At 39.7% G+C, this 18,923-nt stretch overlaps 2 protein-coding genes across 3 annotated transcripts; both read left to right on the forward strand.

Annotated features, from left to right (window-relative positions):
- Positions 1-91: 91 nt before the first annotated feature.
- On the forward strand, positions 92-11,117 carry smg9 (SMG9 nonsense mediated mRNA decay factor). Of its 2 annotated transcripts, none has more exons than XM_084702383.1 (14): positions 92-301; positions 478-630; positions 718-792; positions 899-1,163; positions 1,423-1,520; positions 2,497-2,609; positions 2,808-2,919; positions 3,009-3,104; positions 3,290-3,375; positions 6,308-6,414; positions 6,494-6,601; positions 9,382-9,507; positions 10,242-10,386; positions 10,626-11,117. In XM_084702383.1, exons 2-14 carry the CDS (start codon positions 490-492, stop codon positions 10,702-10,704), a joined length of 1,551 nt encoding a protein of 516 aa, XP_084558509.1. In that variant the 5' UTR covers positions 92-301; positions 478-489; the 3' UTR covers positions 10,705-11,117. The 2 variants fall into 2 exon arrangements, with proteins under 2 accessions (XP_084558509.1, XP_084558510.1); XM_084702384.1 differs by having other exon boundaries at positions 104-301; positions 923-1,163.
- Positions 11,118-12,005: 888 nt separating this feature from the next.
- Positions 12,006-17,951, forward strand: LOC146300443 (urokinase plasminogen activator surface receptor-like). Its single transcript, XM_084702487.1, has 6 exons — positions 12,006-12,086; positions 12,335-12,451; positions 12,605-12,748; positions 13,061-13,177; positions 13,353-16,035; positions 16,416-17,951. Exons 1-5 carry the CDS (start codon positions 12,041-12,043, stop codon positions 13,577-13,579), a joined length of 651 nt encoding a protein of 216 aa, XP_084558613.1. The 5' UTR covers positions 12,006-12,040; the 3' UTR covers positions 13,580-16,035; positions 16,416-17,951.
- The last annotated feature ends 972 nt before the right edge of the window (positions 17,952-18,923 follow it).

Consider the following 18,923-nt stretch of genomic DNA (forward strand, 5'->3'; position numbering starts at 1 on the left):
ATACACTGATACAATGATATCTGAAATTCGAATACAACACCTAAAAAAGAAGGGAGAACTCACTGGTTCAAACTATCTGCTGTCATATTTTAGGTCAACTACTGGATAGCTTACTACAATATCTGCTGTCATATTTTAGCCCGGAACGTATGTCACTCGCTTTGTTCCCACACGAGTTTATTTCAGCGACACCAAAGTTTGTTTGTACATTGCGCTACCTAGCTACAGAAACGCATATTTTTCAGAGACTCAACTCAATCTAAACTCGTTTGTGTGTTAATCTAACTTGTCATAAATTAAAGTAAGTATGCTACACAGTCAGCTAGCTAAATGGCGTTCTCTGGATTTCAAACGTTTGCAAGCTTTGTATACGGTGAACACGTTTGTTTGGAGACACTATATGTGTGTTGTAAAACGAAATTCCAAACAGTCACTAACAACCAACGTCAACGACATGTGATATTTTCTTTTGTTGAGGTCTGGCTCAAGATGTCAGAATCTGGTCACAGTCAACCTGGTATGTATGGACAAGGAAGGAGAAGAAGGCGACGTCGGGACAGGGATGGACCCCCAGGACAAAACCTATCCGGACCAAGTCGCGACAGAGAATATGTCCCAAGAGAACGCAGGGTAGGGCTGACGTATCTTTTTAAATAATGCATTGCGGTACACTCATTGTTTACTAAAGGCAACAGTATTATCTGTTAATTACTGAAGGATGGCAGTGAGGAGGCTCCAGGACCACACCTGCAGAAGACCCCCATCATTCTGGCAAAACCTCCTGGAGAAAGGGTACGCCAGTCATTCAGGACAGCCCAGTCACTGTGCTAATACTTCTGGAGTTGTCCATAGTCAGACTGATATACATTGGTAATAATTAGGCCTGCCTTATGACCAGGTTATCCTCCTCCCCCACCCCCAGTCTAAACCAACTCAGAGTGTCCCTATCAGTGGCGTGCCAGCCATAGAGAAACCGATCGTGCTCTTCAAGGCCAGAGACGATGGAGGGAAGCTGGGTACTCCTCCTGAGGTGACCCCGCTAGCCTCCAGCTCAGGGCCCTCCAAGCTTGAGAGGGAGGGACAGCGTCCAACCCAGCCTGTGTACCAGATTCAAAACAGAGGCATGGCAGCTGCAGCTGCTGCATCAAGTAGCACTGTGGACCGTGAGTCAACTAACTCCAGTTTCCCAAAGGTCTAGGGCTTCAGGTGCATTCACTATCTATTCGAAACCAAGCTGTGTTAAACCCTTCCATTGTTTTTTTAAGAACCTCCAGATTTGTAATGATTAATCTTTATGGATGAACATATGCACAGCTGGGCCCTTCGGCATAAAAAAATTATAATCATGCAACATAGAACATTGATCCATTTGAGCACTGATTGTTGATCACAAACAGTTATATGCAGCCCATGACTTTACAGCGGTGATTGGCCAGACCAAACTCCTTCCTCCGGAAAAGATGAAACATAGCATTAAGCTGGTAGACGACCAGATGAACTGGTGTGACAGTGCTATGGAGGTGAGTGAGTTATCAGATTTAAGTTTCAAAAAGCTTTATTGTCTAATATGTTGGCATGTTAGAAATGTTTCTTTTGATAGAAGGCAGTGTGTGTGTGATGAGTCTGTAGCATGAGTTTTGTAAATGTATTGCATTGGGATGGAAGGATTTGTTGTATAATGACTTTTTAGCTAAAGGCACTCTGAACCTTCTTCCTGATGGTAATGGCTCAAAGATTTGATGGAGGGGGTGGGAGGCATCCTGGATGATGAAGTAGGATTTTCTTTATAAACTTGGGCTGGTCAGATGCCCTGGAGACGGCATTGTTGTAGTATTCTGAAATGTGCTCCGATGCAAGTTCGTTGTCAGGGCTTCCTCGTCTTCTGTTCCTAATTCCTCCTCTCGACCCTCGTTTCCTCCGTATCCTTTCCTCAACAGGATTTTCGGTGTAAGATCAAGTTGGCATGTTGTTGTTGACTGGCGAGCTTGTAGCTTCAGAAGGTCCGCTCTGGCATAGATGCGTCTCGGTGATTTTTCGATTGAGATTGTCCCATCAAAACTCTCATAACTTGATGCAGATTGGGTTTTAGCATCTGCAAACGCAGATTTGCAATTGTCCATATGTCCAACACCCATTGCCATTGTTGGTAGTGTCGGTAAATGATGTATAATATAATTAAATATATTATCTATAGCCTTCAATCACGAGTCGCTCAAACAGAGGAGCGCCCAGCGTCTCGTTGCCATGGAGATCATGGAGAAGTGGCATATCTGCACTGATAGGCCGAGGGGTGCTCATGTGCCACTGGATCGGAATTAATCTTGGATTATTGGGAGAACAAGTAGATGTATTCTCTACATTTATTACATGTTTAGGTGTATTTAATGTCAAATATACTTTGTGTATGTATACATTTAATAAATATGTTTAGTCTAAGTGACAGATGTTTCACATATTCCACTATGTTCAGAGATAATGTTCACTGTTGTGTTACAGTATCTTAGGGACCAGACAGATATGCTGGTAGTGGGCGTCATTGGCTTGCAGGGAACAGGAAAATCCACCATCATGTCTCTCCTGTCAGCCAACACACCCGAGGAAGACCAAAGGTCTGTTGAACATGGACAGTCTCTCTTGCTGTTCTCTATAAGAATATGTGAATCAGATGATAAATCAAAACATAACATGAATTATATAAGACAGGATAAATAGATATAAAGGCTCTCTGTTGCAGAGCTGGACTGTTGTGTGTTAGTCAAGTGAGTTTGTGCCACCTGGAGCTCATTGTGTGTGTGTGCTGTGTGTAGAGGATATGTGTTCAGAGCCCAATCTCAGGAAATCAAAGAGAGAGGAGGGAACCAGAGCACTGGGATTGACTTCTTCATAACCCAGGAGAGAGTCATCTTCCTGGACACACAGGTTCGGTATTACTGAAGAATGGACAGGATCTATCCTTTTACATGTAGCCATGGTTTTAAATGAGCTTCACTTGCTTTTGTAACCTTCAGCCCATCCTCAGCCCTTCTATCCTGGATCATCTGATCAACAATGATCGCAAGTTGCCTCCAGAGTACAACCTCCCTCACACATACGTTGAGATGCAGGTAAGGAGTTGGTCAGCAGGGGGCAGTAATCATTAAGAAATCTTCTTGACTTTGACTGTGGCCAGGAACGTGTAACAAAATGTAACATTCCATTTCTGAGATGATGAATCCTTGATCCTGACAAAAAGTGTTTTTGTACACGTGTGGTACGTCAAACTCATTTTCCAACCTCTTTTCTCTGACAGTCTCTTCAGATCACTGCCTTCCTGTTCACCATCTGCCATGTGGTCGTTGTTGTTCAAGACTGGTTTACTGACATCAACCTTTACAGGTAACTGCAGATGAGCAATATCCAAAGGGAAATTATTACACCTGACTATATGCCTACAAACTCCCTGACTTTGTGCAAAGGTACCTAGAAAAATTGATGCTGTTTGAAGGCAAAGAGTGGCCACACTAAATATTGATTTGATGTAGATTTGTATTTTGTTCATTCACTTTTTATTCAGTTATTTGATAAATACAATCTATTAACATGTCTGTTTTTAAAAGCATTCTTACTTTACATCATGTTCTCACACCTGCCTAAAACCTTTGCATATATACAGTCATGTTAAAAAGATAGTACACCCTCCTTTAATTGTATGGTTTAATGTATCAAAACATAATACAAAATCATCTTAAAATGAGGTAAATAAAATCTCAGCTTAACAATAAGACATGACATATTAGTCATGGCATATTAGACATGATTGATTTCACAAAAATGAAGCCATATGTGGACAAACAAAGCACACCCTTACTGCTTCCGTAGGAATTAAAGAGGATGAGTAGTTGCCAGTGCTTCTAATCAATGCTCTTGATTAATTGATCATCAGCAAGTGTGACTACTTCTTTTAAAGACAGTTTTATAGCATTTAGGTGTGCGCTAACACAATGCCAAGGAGGAAAGACTGGAGGGTATATTTTCTTTTTCAAATGAGTATTCACGCACACACAATTTCCTTTATACTCAAGACCAACCCATTAGACCAAATATTTACACAATGGGGTGTGAGAGCCATCAAGTAAAGAGTCCAGAAACTCCTGACTTTAGCTTATGAGAGGTGGCAGGGGGACACCCAGCCTTACAGGTGTGTGCTAAGACAATACCAAGGAGGAAAGACTGGAGGGGGTACTTTCTTTTTCAAATGACTATTCACGCACACACAATTTCCTTTATACTCAAGACCAACCCATTAGACCAAATATTTACACAATGGGGTGTGAGAGCCATCAAGTAAAGAGTCCAGAAACTCCTGACTTTAGCTTATGAGAGGTGGCAGGGGGACACCCAGCCTTACAGGTGTGTGCTAAGACAATACCAAGGAGGAAAGACTGGAGGGGGTACTTTCTTTTTCAAATGACTATTCACGCACACACAATTTCCTTTATACTCAAGACCAACCCATTAGACCAAATATTTACACAATGGGGTGTGAGAGCCATCAAGTAAAGAGTCCAGAAACTCCTGACTTTAGCTTATGAGAGGTGGCAGGGGGACACCCAGCCTTACAGGTGTGTGCTAAGACAATACCAAGGAGGAAAGACTGGAGGGGGTACTTTCTTTTTCAAATGACTATTCACGCGCACACACACTTAAGATTAAAATTAGAGTACAATTTATACACCAGATTTCTTCTGAAATATTGTCAACCTTCATCACTCAAAATTTGAAGGAATATTAGCTGTGGGTGTACCACTGTTTTACTAGCATGTTTTACAGAATAAACAAGGCATTTCAACAAAAAACTTTATTTTGTGGAAAAACACAGTGATCAAAATTAGACAAGTACAACCATTGTGGCACGAAAGCTAGAGGTTTCAGGGTTACAGCTATCTTGTAGGAAATGTGTAGGAAGTGCACATGTGCAGCCACAGCACATCACTAGTTTCTCACACTGCTCTGGTGTAATCTTGATCCTCTCTCCTTACAGTCTCTTCCACACTTCAGTAACTGTAGTGGGTTTCTTAACAATAACTTTGATGACATTTTCCAGAGAATATTTTTCCTATTGAAAATAGGGTTTAAATCAGGACTCTGAGCTGGCCATTTCATTATTTCAATGTTCTTAGCTTGAACTGCTTTACCCCTTTTGCAATGTCACAAGGGACATTGTTTTGAATGAAAATTGTGTGCTGATTGAAATGTTCACTGGGAAGGAAACGCATGTTGACAAATGAGGTTCAACTTTGGACCAGTTCTGTTCACACAACATGCTCCTCTGCAAGTTAGTATAGCGGCTAGACTTTAGCCCTTTAATTCTTGCTGCTGATGATGGGCGTAGTCACTGCAGAGTGGGCTTTCAGTCTGAATTCTCTTAAACGGGGAGACACTGTATGCTGAGATAGATCCTTACCCTCTTCAGCAGTCAACTGGCAAGCAATTGTAGCTGATTTGGAATGACCAACTCTGCAATGACTAAGGGTCATCCCTCTGGCCTTCATCAGGACAACCTGCGGTTGCACCGATTCAGTCACTTTAGGAGCGGCTGATATAATATATATATGTAAACCAATATAATATTCATATACACTTATATAATATATATACACTAATATAATAATAAATATACACACTAATAACATTCTGTGATCCACTGCTGAATTTGTACATTTGCCCACTGACAAAGAAATGATCTGTCTATAATTTTAATGGTAGGTTTATTTGAACAGTGAGAGACAGAATAACAACAAAACAATTCATGTCAAAATAGTTTGAAAGTTATTTACATTTTAATGAGTGAAATATGTATTTGACCCCGGCAAACATGACTTAGTACTGGGTGGAAAACCCTTGTTGGCAAACACAATGGTCAGGCGTTTCTAGTAGTAGGACACCAGGTTTGCACACATATCAGGAGGGATTTTGTTCCATTCCTCTTTGCAGATCTTCTAGGGTAAGGGTTAATACTTATTTCACTCATTAAAATTCAATTTATAACAAACTTTGACATGCGTTTTTCTAGATTTTGTAGTTGTTATTCTGTCTCTCACTGTTCAGATGAACCTACCATTAACATTATAGACTGATAATTTCTTTGTCAGTGGGCAAATGTACAAAATCAGCAGGGGATCAAAAATGTATTTCCCTCACTGTATATGCACCAATATCATATATATACATATTAATGTCAGGTTACTCAATGTGCTGTACCAGATGTTGTGAGTGTGTCTGCGCTGGTGTGTTGTAATCATGTTGTTTTGTGTGCTGCTCTGAGCAGGTTCCTTCAGACTGCAGAGATGTTAAAACCTTCCACACCATCAGCCAACCACGACAGCACAAGTGCTTCCGGAAATGACGAAGGATCTGAATACTACCCCCACATAGGTGGTACACACACATACACACACACACAATGCAGGAAAGACCGCACAGAATACTTGTGTTTTACCCATTAGTTTTGTAGTTTTTCTGCAGAATAAATCTCGACGAGACGAGTTCTGTCCCCTGAACCTGAAGAAGATGCACATGACGGTGGACAAGCTGATGGCCCACTCCCACCTCAAATACAAAGGTCAGACACCTAACCACACCCACTTTCACCTCAAATACAAAGGTTAGACACTTAACCACAGACACTTTCACCTCAAATACAAAGGTTAGACACTTAACCACACCCACTTTCACCTCAAATACAAAGGTTAGACACTTAACCACACCCACTTTCACCTCAAATACAAAGGTCAGACACCTAACCACACCCACTTTCACCTCAAATACAAAGGTTAGACACTTAACCACACCCACTTTCACCTCAAATACAAAGGTTAGACACTTAACCACACCCACTTTCACCTCAAATACAAAGGTTAGACACTTAACCACACCCACTTTCACCTCAAATACAAAGGTCAGGAACTTAACCACACCCACTTTCACCTCAAATACAAAGGTTAGACACCTAACCACACCCACTTTCACCTCAAATACAAAGGTTAGACACCTAACCACACCCACTTTCACCTCAAATACAAAGGTTAGACACCTAACCACACTCAGATCCAGAACCAATCAAATGGAGGGGCATTTGGTTTCCAAAGGGGGGCATTTTATTTGTAAATGACTCTTAAATAATGGGGGGGAGGGGAACAGCATTCCATCTCAGAATCATAATAAGCTTTATTCACCATGTGAGTTTTACACAAACAAGAAATTCACTGTGGCAGGAAGGTTCATACAATAAACATGTAAGAAAAAGTAGAAAATGTACAACAGTCTAAATAATTCTAAATGCAGTCTACAACTAGCCTGGTCCTAACCAGACTCTTGTACATTTCATTTGTACAGAGAGTCTGGGCTTTCACCATTGACAAGCGTTAACTTCCTTGAAGGCAGGTACTCTGTTGAAGTTTACAACTATTGGGTCTGCCCAGAGCCACTCTGGATCTGCCATAATCAATTAGCTAGCGTCCGCTTTTGCCAACTCCTTCAACCACTAACGGAGCTAGCTGGAAAATCAAACTTTTCGCAAACCCCGTGGGGAGGAGGACTAAGTACTATACTGGAAGCCCAGACGGAGTACAGAAGCAAAATGAAAATTGAGTGGAAGTACATAGGAGGGCAGAGCCAGGCTAGTGTACAACCCCAAATCCAGAAAAGTTGGGACGTTGTGTAAAATAAAAAACAGAATACAATATTTACAAATCTCATACACCCATTATGTTATTTACAATAGAACATATAAAACATGTCAAATGTTTAAACTGATCAAATGTAGAATTTTAAGGAAAAAATATGTTAATTTTGAATTTGATGGCAGAAGCACATCTCAAAAAAGTTAGGACAAGGCCATGTTCACCACTGTGTAGCATCCCTCTTCTTTTAACATCAGTCTGTCTCTGTCCGGGAACTGAGGAGACCAGTTGCTGGAATTTTGGGAGAGGAAATTTGTCCCTTTTGTGTCTAATATAGGATTCTTGCTGCTCGACGGTCCTGGGTCTTCTTTGTCATATTTTTCATTTCATGATCCACCAAATGTTTTAAACTGGTGAAAGGTCTGGACTGCAGGCAGGCCAGTTCAGCACCCGGACTCTTTATTATGAAGCCATGCTGTTATAACAGATGCAGGATGTGGTTTAACATTGTCTTCCTAAAATATGCAAGGCCTTCCCTGAAAAAGATGTTGCCTGGATGCAAGCAAATGTTGCTCTAAAACCTGTATATACCTTTCAGCATTGATGTTGCCTTTCCAGATGTGCAAGCGGACCATTCTATAGGCAGCAATGCACCCCCATACCATAAAAAATTCAGGTTTTTGAACTGAGCGCTGATAACAAGCGGTTTGGTCCCTCTCCTTTTTAGTCCTGAGGACGCAGTGTCCGAGGTTTCGAAAAATAATTTCAGATTTCAATTTGTTTGACCACAGAACAGTTTTCCCACTTTGCCTCAGTCCATTTCAAATGAGCTTTAGCTCAGAGAAGGTAGCAGTGTTTCTGGATCTTGATCACGTGTGGGTTTTTTCTTTGCATGATAGAGCTTTAACCTGCGTTTGTGGATGGCACGGCAAACTATGTTCACAGACAATGAGTCCTGGAGGTGTTTCTGAGCCCATGCAATGATTTCCATTACAGAATCATATTTTCAAATTCATTTTCCCCCTTGTCCTTTACAGATAGAGATTTCTCTAGATTCTCAGAATAATTGTATTATATTATGTACTGTAGATGATGTTATGTTCAAAGTCTTTGCAATTTACCTAGTTAGTTGCAAAATGTTCGTCCAGCTGTTTTATTTTTAGTAACACTTACTTTTTCCAGCCTTTTATTGCCCCCGTCCCAACTTTAAAGCGTGTTGCTGCCATCAAATAAAAAAATTACCATATGTTTTTCTTAAAATGTTATATTTCATCAGTTTAAACATTTGACATGTTGTATGTGTTCTATTCTGAATAACATAATGGGCTTGTGTAAATAGAGATATGTAAATCATTGTTTTCTGTTGTTAGTTAATTTTACACAATGTCCCAACTTTTCTGGAATTGGGGTTGCAAATTATTCTATATATAATATATAATATAATACAAAATAAAATATTAAATAGAAAAACATAAAATTAAGAAAGAAAATTGTGCAATAGTGCATTTGGGAGCTGAACACCATGCAAAATACCATGGTTGCCAGAGTTGTCCTATTAATTATAAAAGTTATGGCCGCCATTATAGGCAGCAGCCGCTCTATACTATATAATTAACTCTATACTCTCAGTATGAAACACACACACAGCAATAAATATTTCACAGTTTTCCATTGGAGGGCTTTGTGTTCAGTGGGTCAATCTAGGTTTGTTTGGTTGCAGGCACATTGTCCATGCTGGACTGTAACATCTTTCCTGGCCTGGGGAGGGATTACCTGGAGACAGAGGTCAACCTGTTCTTGCTCCCCCTGCAAGAGAACGAGGGGGATGATTCCCTGACGAAAACAGGTTAGAGCAGGGGTGCATCATTTGAATTCAAAGAGGTCCATTGACTAACATCTCCCCCCAAAATGTCCAAACCCTTGAAATGTCTATCATTCTTGATGATTTGGGGTGTAATTATTGTATATGTAGGCCCTACAGCTATTAAACAAAGTACTGACACATGCTGCGGGAAGGATAAAGACATATTTGTCTGTCCACTCCTCTTTGAAAGCTGGATTTTCTGTATCGACGTTCCTGACTTTTGCTCACGCAATTCAAGTACTTTCCCTCTCGCTTCTGCTGTTGCTTCTTTTGCTGCCTCTCCTAACATGCATTATAAGCTTTCGCTTTGATTGTCTGAGTTTCTTGAAGTGATTTAAATAACGCACGTGATTGGACAACATGTCGTCGTATGAAGCGCTGTCTGGGACTTTCCCAGCTGCACTAAGCCAGCCCAGTATTTGTACATTGAAACTAACGGTTGCTTCATCGGTATTTAATGTAACAATTATTTATGAGAATCGTATCTCGGTCCAGATAGAACCTTCACTCCGCCAACTGTGCACCCTGGGTTAGAGGAACCGACAGCCCCCATAGTCATGGCTGAAGGGCCGTCCACATTATACTTGGGATAACTATAACTATTGGATAATTGTGATAAGTATAATTATAAAGTTAAAAGTTTACAGTTCGGGCTAGCATCCACCCTAAAATGTTGTCATGTTCCTTGCCTGCCTGCTGATCGGTGTTTGTTTTAGGATCCGGGGCTCCCCCCCTCTTCTCCCTACTCCCGGGTTATCGAGGACACCCTGCCTTCTCCTCACTGGTCTCCAAGCTCCGCAGCCAAATACTTGCCATGTCTCGCTCTCAACTCTCACACACCATTCTCACTGAGAAGAATTGGTGAGGACAGGCAGGGGTGGTACAATGTGTTTCCACTTCATTTACTAAAATAATTACAATGTATGTGCAAGTACAATAAGTGCAAGATTTGATTCCCTCAAGATTGGCACTTTTTTCTCCAAAAAGAGAAGTTGTAATGTGACTAATAGTCTGTACATTTACAAAAGATATTAGGATGATCTATCCAATGAAATTACGTGTCACTAGAACGTGTGAAAGTAATGCTGTTGTGGTTGCAGGTTTCACTATGCTGCTCGTATCTGGGATGGGGTGAAGAAGTCATCTGCTCTCTCAGAGTACAGCCGTCTGCTCTCCTAGCACCACTGCACATTTGCACTAGGCTGGAAGCAACGAGGGGCCACAAGAGGAGAAGTAGCATTCTCACAAAGTCCATGTGTCTAAAAACGTTTTTGACGTTTGTATCCTTGGGACTAATGATGTTTGTGCTGTCCTTCAGTCCTTGTGTTGTGAGTGCCCAGCCATCTGGAAATGGAAACAAAATGCAGATGTCTACCTGGTTACAAAAATCCAGTCCAAGATTGGATGATATGTGTCAACGTAAGGAGAAAGTCTGGCTTCACAGCTGTGCCGGAGGCAGATTTATTTGTAATAATAACTGGACTTGGAGATTGAATAATATGTGATTTATACATTTATTGACTCTGCATGGTGGAAATGCAGTTCCTAGTTTTTTTTTCCCCTCTCAAAATAAAACTGAATTGCTTTCACAATGCTGTGAGTTGTTAAGGCCTCATTAAGAAAACTGAGTGGCTCTTTTCTAATCATTTTCAAGAATGGTCCTTTCAAGAACTAACAGCTTCAGAGGGAGCTCCAAATAGCAATAGTGTTGCACAGTGCAGAAGTTAACTACAGGTTATTCAATTAATTCTAATGGTGGATTTGGAATAGTATTTTTGGTGGAGGAAAAAGATGAATCATTATTAAGGTTCCTAGTGCACAGTGCCCATGATGGAGTCATTGATTAAGATGCCAGTGAAACACACAAATACAGATTACTTGTACTATAGATGATGCACAGTGCCTGTGATAAGACTAGTGGCACACAGATTCCTGGAATTATAGACAGGGCACAGTGCCTGTGGTAACACACTGTGTCAAGCTGACCCTTGTAGCGGTCATGAACAGCAGTGAGCAGGCAGAGACATTAGTTAAAGCAAACCCTTAGTGTGGCTATTTATTGATAACGTCCATAGACATTAGTTAAGCCCAGCAGTAACGTCCTACTACTATCAGTGTCCTTTAGCTGACCCAAGAGCAGGCCTTTTATAGTCGGCTCTTCTGGGTACTACTAACTGCAGGGTGCTCTTGGCTGCCCTACATTAGATGATCTTCACTATTGCTAAACATAAATCCACATAACCACAGCATCATCATCTCCCTCCAATTAACCCAGTAAACGTCACTATCTTCACCCAAAACATAACAGCAACGAGCCAACATACATCCTACATCCAGGCCTGGTCATTTGGCATACCAGGCAAATGCCCGGTGGGCAATGAGTTAAGTTTGTTTTCACCCGTTGAAGTTTTTTTTCACCCCGCAATAAAGCACTCCCAGAAAACACTTTTAAATGCTTCAACTCAACCCGCCCAGACTCAGTCGGACTTTCATAGATTAATTAATTTGCATCACAATGCATTTTCTCGTACTTATCGTTGGATGTGTGCTGTTTTCCACAGGTAAGTCTCTAATACACTATAGCCTATATCGTAGACTGGTTGCATAGTTTCAGCTAAAAAATATTAGGCTACTTGTCTGCAGATTAATTGTCCAAGGTTTTGGTTATGTGATTTCCAAATAAAAGTAGCTTAATCCAACTAGAATTATTGACTTCTGTTTTGTATTTTTCGTTATAACAGGTCTATTGTCAATTTCTTTGCAGTTTCTAATAACCGAAATAACCTGTTCTGATACACCCATATTTTAGCCTTCACACTCACCTGTTACGAGTGCTTACCCGGGGCAGATCTTTCATGCACGGACACCCAGAAGACATGTCCCAGTTCCACTCAATGTGCAGCACAGAGGGTCACAATTTACGGGGGTCAGATACTTTAATGTGAAACTCATTTTATTTTATTATGATGTAGCCTATATTGGCTTTATCGAGATACAGGTTATTGGCAGAATTGTTTTTATTACAGACATAATGAAATCCTGTTTTGAATGACTGTAATTGTTCTCCATAACTATCAAGGTGGGTTAAAAATCTTTGACGTGACCGTGAAGCACTGTGGAGCTGCTGAGAGCCTGACAGGGTCAGTTAACTTCGGAATCTTTAGGACATTTCTAAATGGCAACTTCTGCACCACGGACCTCTGCAACTCTCAGACTGTCCCAGGTTAGTCTTTACGCGTAAACCAGTATTATTATTATTACGGTAAATCTATATTGTGTATTTTTTATAATAATAGGATTTACTATAAATACTGATTATTATCATGTATACCAGTATTACTATGATTGTTATAATGCACGGCCTATATGATAAACAGTCTTCATCTAAATTGGAATCTGACATTCCATTGACAAATTCAAGTCAAGGGGGAAATATTGTAATGTAAATGTGCAATGGGAGAACTTTCCACTGGTTATAGCTACAATGTCTATAGCCTATGGTAACTTCAGTGCTTCTTTTTTTTCTGCTCCTCAGAATCCAACAATAGTAACGCTACCCCAAATGGGAAACAGTGCTTCACATGCAAAGGCCAGGATTGCCTCAATCCTGTAAACTGCCTGGGGGACGAGAATAGTTGCGTCTCCATGATAGGTAATGTTTCACATGATTGATTCTCTATTATTCCCAAATATTTCCAATTCCACTCATGACAGTGTTTGTTGTTCTATAGATCAAATGATGTTCAGAAAAATGTTTCTTTTTCTGTGCACAGCACAAGTGTGACGGTAAACTGAGAGAATAACAGTGCTTCTTCTTGTGCTTGTAGCTGACATCTCAGGCCGGAAGAGTTTCTTAAAGGGATGTGCCAGCAAGAGTATGTGTGCAGGGTCCATTCCAGCTCTGCTCATTCAGCTTCCATTCATGAGCTTCACGCTGGACTGCTGTGAAGGCAACCTGTGCAACAACGCACGGAGCCTCAACACTCAGGCCAGCAGCGAATTTCTATTGTCCTCGAAAGAAAACAAGCCAATGACAAAAAAACAGGAGTTATAGTGTGACAAAACTGACAGTTTTGTTAGAACAAAAAGTCCTTGCAAAATTGTGCAAAAGGCAGAGATCTCGACAAAGCTATTGGATTCAGTAACATAGTAAAACTACAAATAATATTCCGAAGAGGCATAAAAACCCTCATTTTTAGTACTGCTAACGCTGTAAGCTTAACTACTTACTAACCAAGAGTGAGGCCATGGCTTCGCTATCGCTCGCTATCGCTCGGTCGATATGGAAGTTTATTAGACTCTTTATTCAAATGGAAATGCATTTGTCAAATGGCAATTCAATGCGCAAAGTGACAATGCAATCCGCAATTCAAATGGGAAAGCAGTTGTCAAATGGCATTTCAATGTGCAAATGACAATGCAATCCGCAATTCAGTTTGTATTATTTTGAATACAAATTTGAATGAACGCTTAGGCTAATGCATTGCATTTCATATTGACACGGTCTTTTCGACTCTTTATTCAAATGGAGATTCAATGTGGTAGCTAAACAGCGCCCCCAGTCTATTGCATTAGCATTTACTTGTCATCACGCTCTTTTTGTTGCAAAATTCAAATGAAAATGCAATCTGTCAGTTCCCCCATCAAGGCAGGTCCCCACCCCTATTGTGGGTAAGACCCAACTCCTACTTTGCTTCTGAGTGGCTACTATGGCGTGAAATTAGTGCCAGGAGAGCGAGCTCTGTAAAAACGATTTGTAACTTGCAAAAAGATTGCGGATTGCATTGTCATTTGCACATTGAATTGCCATGACAACTTCTTTTCCATTTGAATTGCGGATTGCATTGTCACTTTGCGCATTGAATTGCCATTTGACAAATGCATTTTCATTTGAATAAAGAGTCTAATAAACTTCCATAGGTCGATACGTTCCAGCCTCAGTTTGATATTTCCCGGCATGACCGAACGGTCAAGGTTAGTAAGTAGTTTATTATATGGCACTTTTAGCTTCTTTTCATTTTGTAAACGAAAATAAATGGTACCTCTAGGCTAATTGTAGCTAGCTCTCAAGTCTTCTCACGCTGTGTTTCACGTGTTGCTTAGCAACTTATTAGTTGACATGTGGGATTCCCCAAGGCTCCATTCTGGCACCTATGTTGTTTTCTTTATATATGCTGCCCCTTGGCACTATTTTTAGAAAATATGAATTAAATTATCATTGTTATGCAGACGACACTTAAATATATTTTCTTCTTAAACAAAAAAAATTGCTTAGAACAGATGACTGCCTGCCTCGAGGACGTGAAAGCATGGATGTCTTTGAATCTTTTAAGTTTAAATGAGAGTAGCCTAGGACCGAAGTTATGGTGTTTACACCTTCCAGTGTACATAAAACAACAAATATAGATCTGGGTGTTTTTGTACCGTATGTTAAACCATATAGGCCTATGAAAAACTTGGGTGTGGTATTGGATAGTGCCCTAAAGCTTGATAGATAGGTAAAACAAGTTGTGAAGGCAAGCTTTTACCAACTCCGAAGCTTGGTTAAAATTAAGTCTTTCCTCTCTTTCGCAAATTTGAAAGAGTCATAGGCTACATTGTTTTATAACAACAAGCCTGGATTACTGTAACTCGCTGTATCTGGGGATCAGTCAATCTTCCATCAACCGCCTCCAGGTAGTCCAAAATGCTGTTGCCAGAGTTCTGACAGGAACTCGAAAATATATACATATAACTCCTGTCTTTCAGAAACTTCATTGGCTGCCGGTGTGCCAGAGAATTAATTTTAAAATCTCGCTTTTAATTTTTAAATCAATAAATGGGTCAGCTCCGTCCTACCTCTCTGACTTGCTGACAGCCCATCAACCTACAAGAGCTTTGAGATCTGCAAACGTAGGCCTTTTAACAGTTCCAAGATCGAGACTAAAGACGAGAGGAGATAGAGCATTCTCTATTGCTGCTCCAAGACTTTGGAATAGTCTTAATTAGACATTAGAACAGCGCCTTCCTTGTCCATTTTTAAAGTGAGGTTAAAGACCTTTTTATTTGATGTGTCCAATAGGGATTAGGCTAGTGTTGATGCAGTTGTTTTGTCTGTATGTATCTGTTGCCATATCATGTATGTAGGCTATGTATCTGTTGTCATGTTGATTTTAGCACTCTGTGTAGCACATTGGTCAACGAAAGTTGTGTTTAGTTGTGCTTTATAAATAAAGATTAATTGATTGATTACTTTTGATAGAAAGCAAACAACATGGTTCTGCTAAAATCACTTTAATTTCAACACAAAATAACGACACAAGTGATTCAAAGAGTCAAGTCTTCATCCTCACTTTCGATGACAAATCTTTTCAGCATCATCTGGATAGTAAAACTCAGCAGCCGACTCGTCGATATCGCTCATTTTGAAGCTGACGTCAGACCCGGCGAGAAGAGCAATACGCGGCTGGCATGACTACCCATTAGCCAATTAGAACGCTCGTACCGTCGTTGCCATATTTAAGCAATAAGGTAAGAGAGGCAGTACTTTATGGAGGACCAAACCTGCCATATTTAAAAATGAATGAATGAATAAATAAATGTCCACATCCATGCATTTAGACATAAATAAATGAATACATGTACTAATTAATGCACAATTGTCAATCAATATTACCTTATAATTTACATGTATTTATGTATTTATTTGAGTATTCATTTATTTATTCATTTATTTATTCATTCATGTATTCATTCATTTATTCATTCATGTGTTCATTCATTTATTCATTCATTCATTCCTGTATTTCTTCTTCTCAATATGTTAATGAGATGTGTCAATCAAAATAGGTAGGCGGTATTTGACACACCATTGGCTAATCGTTTTCCACGCTTTGTATTCGATTATGTAGCCTTACATCCATCCTTGCTGTCATGGACAACATAGCCTACATGGACAGGCTGGCCGACCTTGTTGAAAACAAAGATTTAATTCACCATATATGATATTTGGATAAACAAACATGTTATAAAGATTTTACTACGTTAGTTGTGGGCTATCACTTAACACCCAACTTCACTACGCTGACCGGCCAACCATGTGTTTACCCCGATAAAAACTTAAACATTTTAAAATAAAAAATCCTGATTGTTGATTGTCAAACCAACATATTTGTCCTGTGTGTAAGAGTGAGATAGACAATCTGGCATATAGCCCCAAATCAAGCAGAAGAGACATTTGTGAAGATTGACGACACAAAGTTAATCATCGAAGATGAAAAGTAGCTTAGTCCTAAATGGAGTTGTATGCCCCAAAGCACATATTTTACAAAGACTACGGCAACAAAAGCCAAACGTTGCCACGTTATGTTGGGAATGGGATGCCGTTGCGACGGTTATTGTTGGAGCAATAAGTTGCCTAAATAGCCTGTAGCCTATGCCATGTTTATGTAGGCTACATGTCAGCTTTACATGTAGAAAAGAAAATCTCAGAGAAGGTGAAAGGCTTGGTGACCGGCGTGGAGAAATGCGCGTCTAGTGTGAACAGCATCGCGCCATTCGTAGTATATTGTGGCGCTCCAGGGCGCTTCGCAGCAAGTGTGTCCCAGGCGTTAGCTAGATTGAATCTATGGCTCTGGATTGATTGCAATGTCTGAACATCAGTTTCCACGCCTACTGGCCTCCTCTCATTATCATATTGGGAACAATGAATGAATGAATGAATGAATAAATAAATGAATAAATAAATGAATAAATAAATGAATAAATAAATAAATGAATATATAAATGAATGAATGAATACATCAATCAATAAATCAATACATAAATGAATACAAAATAAATAAATACATAAATGTAAAATATATGTAACTATGGATTGACAATTTTGCATTAATTAATATATATATTCGTTTATTTCTGTCTAAATGCATGGATGTGGACATTTATTCATTCATTCATTCATTTGTAAATATGGCAGGTTTGGTCCTCCATATGTGGCTGCACATGTGCACTTCCTACACATTTCCTACAAGCAAGGGCTAGGTTTGGTCTCAGCTTTGGTAGGGACACTGCCAAAAAAAGTGCGGTGGCAGATAAATTTTGTTTTTTTTGGGTTCGTTTTTTTACGAATTTGGCCTCTTATGATGTTTGTGCGGTATACTGTGTGTAATACAAGGCTGCAGGGAGGCTACTGCATCCATTCATTTGTTCAGTTGATGTGTATGGATTTGTCCTGCATTTATTTTAGTGTGCAGACATGCAGGGTGTGTTATATACAGACCTTTGAATGTGTATGTATCATTTTGTATAATATGCTTGGATTCTGTGCTTTCCATCTTGTAGAGTCACTGTGACTTCAGTTTCGAAAGGAGCTGATGGTTTACCTGCTTTGTTTTGTCCTTATTCAATAAAGGAACATAATGTTACACATTGTGTTTTTATATTCATATGGAATGTGTATTTGTTTATATGACAGAGTACTAGGGCCACACTGAAGAAAAAGGATAAAGTCATAAATTTATGAGGCTGGTTCTTTCTGCAGAAAAGCTACATATTGTTTTTACAGTTTTGATACTTATGACAATGTGATACTTAATATTCTGGCACATCAGCATGTCTTTGTTTATGAAACCATACTGAAGTACAATTTCACGAAATGCCCCACATCTGTCATTTTAACAACTGTCCTCCTTTAAAACAACTGGTTACAATATTATGACTTGTGTTTTTTTCCCCTCTGTGGCCCTAATATTCTATCATTTTATATATAGCCTTATAGTCTATGGGAAACTGTAAATTATCTAATGATAGCAACATCATCTAAAAATCATTTTTTATCCAAAATCATTGAAATTAATGATCACAAACGTTTAAATAATGACAGTGGGTCTAGTTATATGTGATAACAATGTATAGTGAGCAGTGAAATAACTATTGGTTTCCATTTGTGGTGACTGCTGACTGACATTAGGGATGAGATTAAATAGATCCTGGAATTTAGCCTGGTCTGGAGCAGGCTAGCTCCACAGAATAAATCTCCATGGTAATTTATACCATAACATATCCTCCTGCCCCCTATCCATCTTTAGTGCAACCGGATTACGGATCAATTGAGCCAGGATCACCAAGATATCCTGGCTTAATCCCTTATCCTAGTTTTGTGCAACAGGCCCCTGATAGGGAAATGCTTGTTATCAAAGGCTGTTCTGATAAACATTTGCATTCACCCTGCCATGTGTATGAGAGCCAACTCCTGCTGCAGAAAAAAATCCCCAAACCATGACACTTCCTCCACCTTTCACTGACTTTTTGCGCACTGTGGGCTTAGTTTTACCCCAGTTTGATACCGAACATAATGTTTCCCACTTTACCCAAATAAAGAAACTTGCTCTTTTCGCTAAAGTAACTTTGGACCAGTT

This window comes from Hypomesus nipponensis, chromosome 2, assembly GCF_054491055.1.
Source record: "Hypomesus nipponensis isolate SF chromosome 2, ASM5449105v1, whole genome shotgun sequence".
Classification (NCBI taxonomy): domain Eukaryota; kingdom Metazoa; phylum Chordata; class Actinopteri; order Osmeriformes; family Osmeridae; genus Hypomesus; species Hypomesus nipponensis.

Bases quoted from the DNA above. Each gene is read 5' to 3' on its own strand.
- LOC146300443 (XM_084702487.1), top strand. From the start codon at position 12,041: ATGCATTTTCTCGTACTTATCGTTGGATGTGTGCTGTTTTCCACAG. The intron at 12,087-12,334 runs GTAAGTCTCTAA...CCCATATTTTAG, and splicing joins ATGTGTGCTGTTTTCCACAG to CCTTCACACTCACCTGTTAC. The intron at 13,178-13,352 runs GTAATGTTTCAC...TTGTGCTTGTAG, and splicing joins TAGTTGCGTCTCCATGATAG to CTGACATCTCAGGCCGGAAG.
- smg9 (XM_084702383.1), top strand. From the start codon at position 490: ATGTCAGAATCTGGTCACAGTCAACCTGGTATGTATGGACAAGGAAGG. The intron at 1,164-1,422 runs GTGAGTCAACTA...ATGACTTTACAG, and splicing joins ATCAAGTAGCACTGTGGACC to CGGTGATTGGCCAGACCAAA. The intron at 10,387-10,625 runs GTGAGGACAGGC...TTGTGGTTGCAG, and splicing joins ATTCTCACTGAGAAGAATTG to GTTTCACTATGCTGCTCGTA.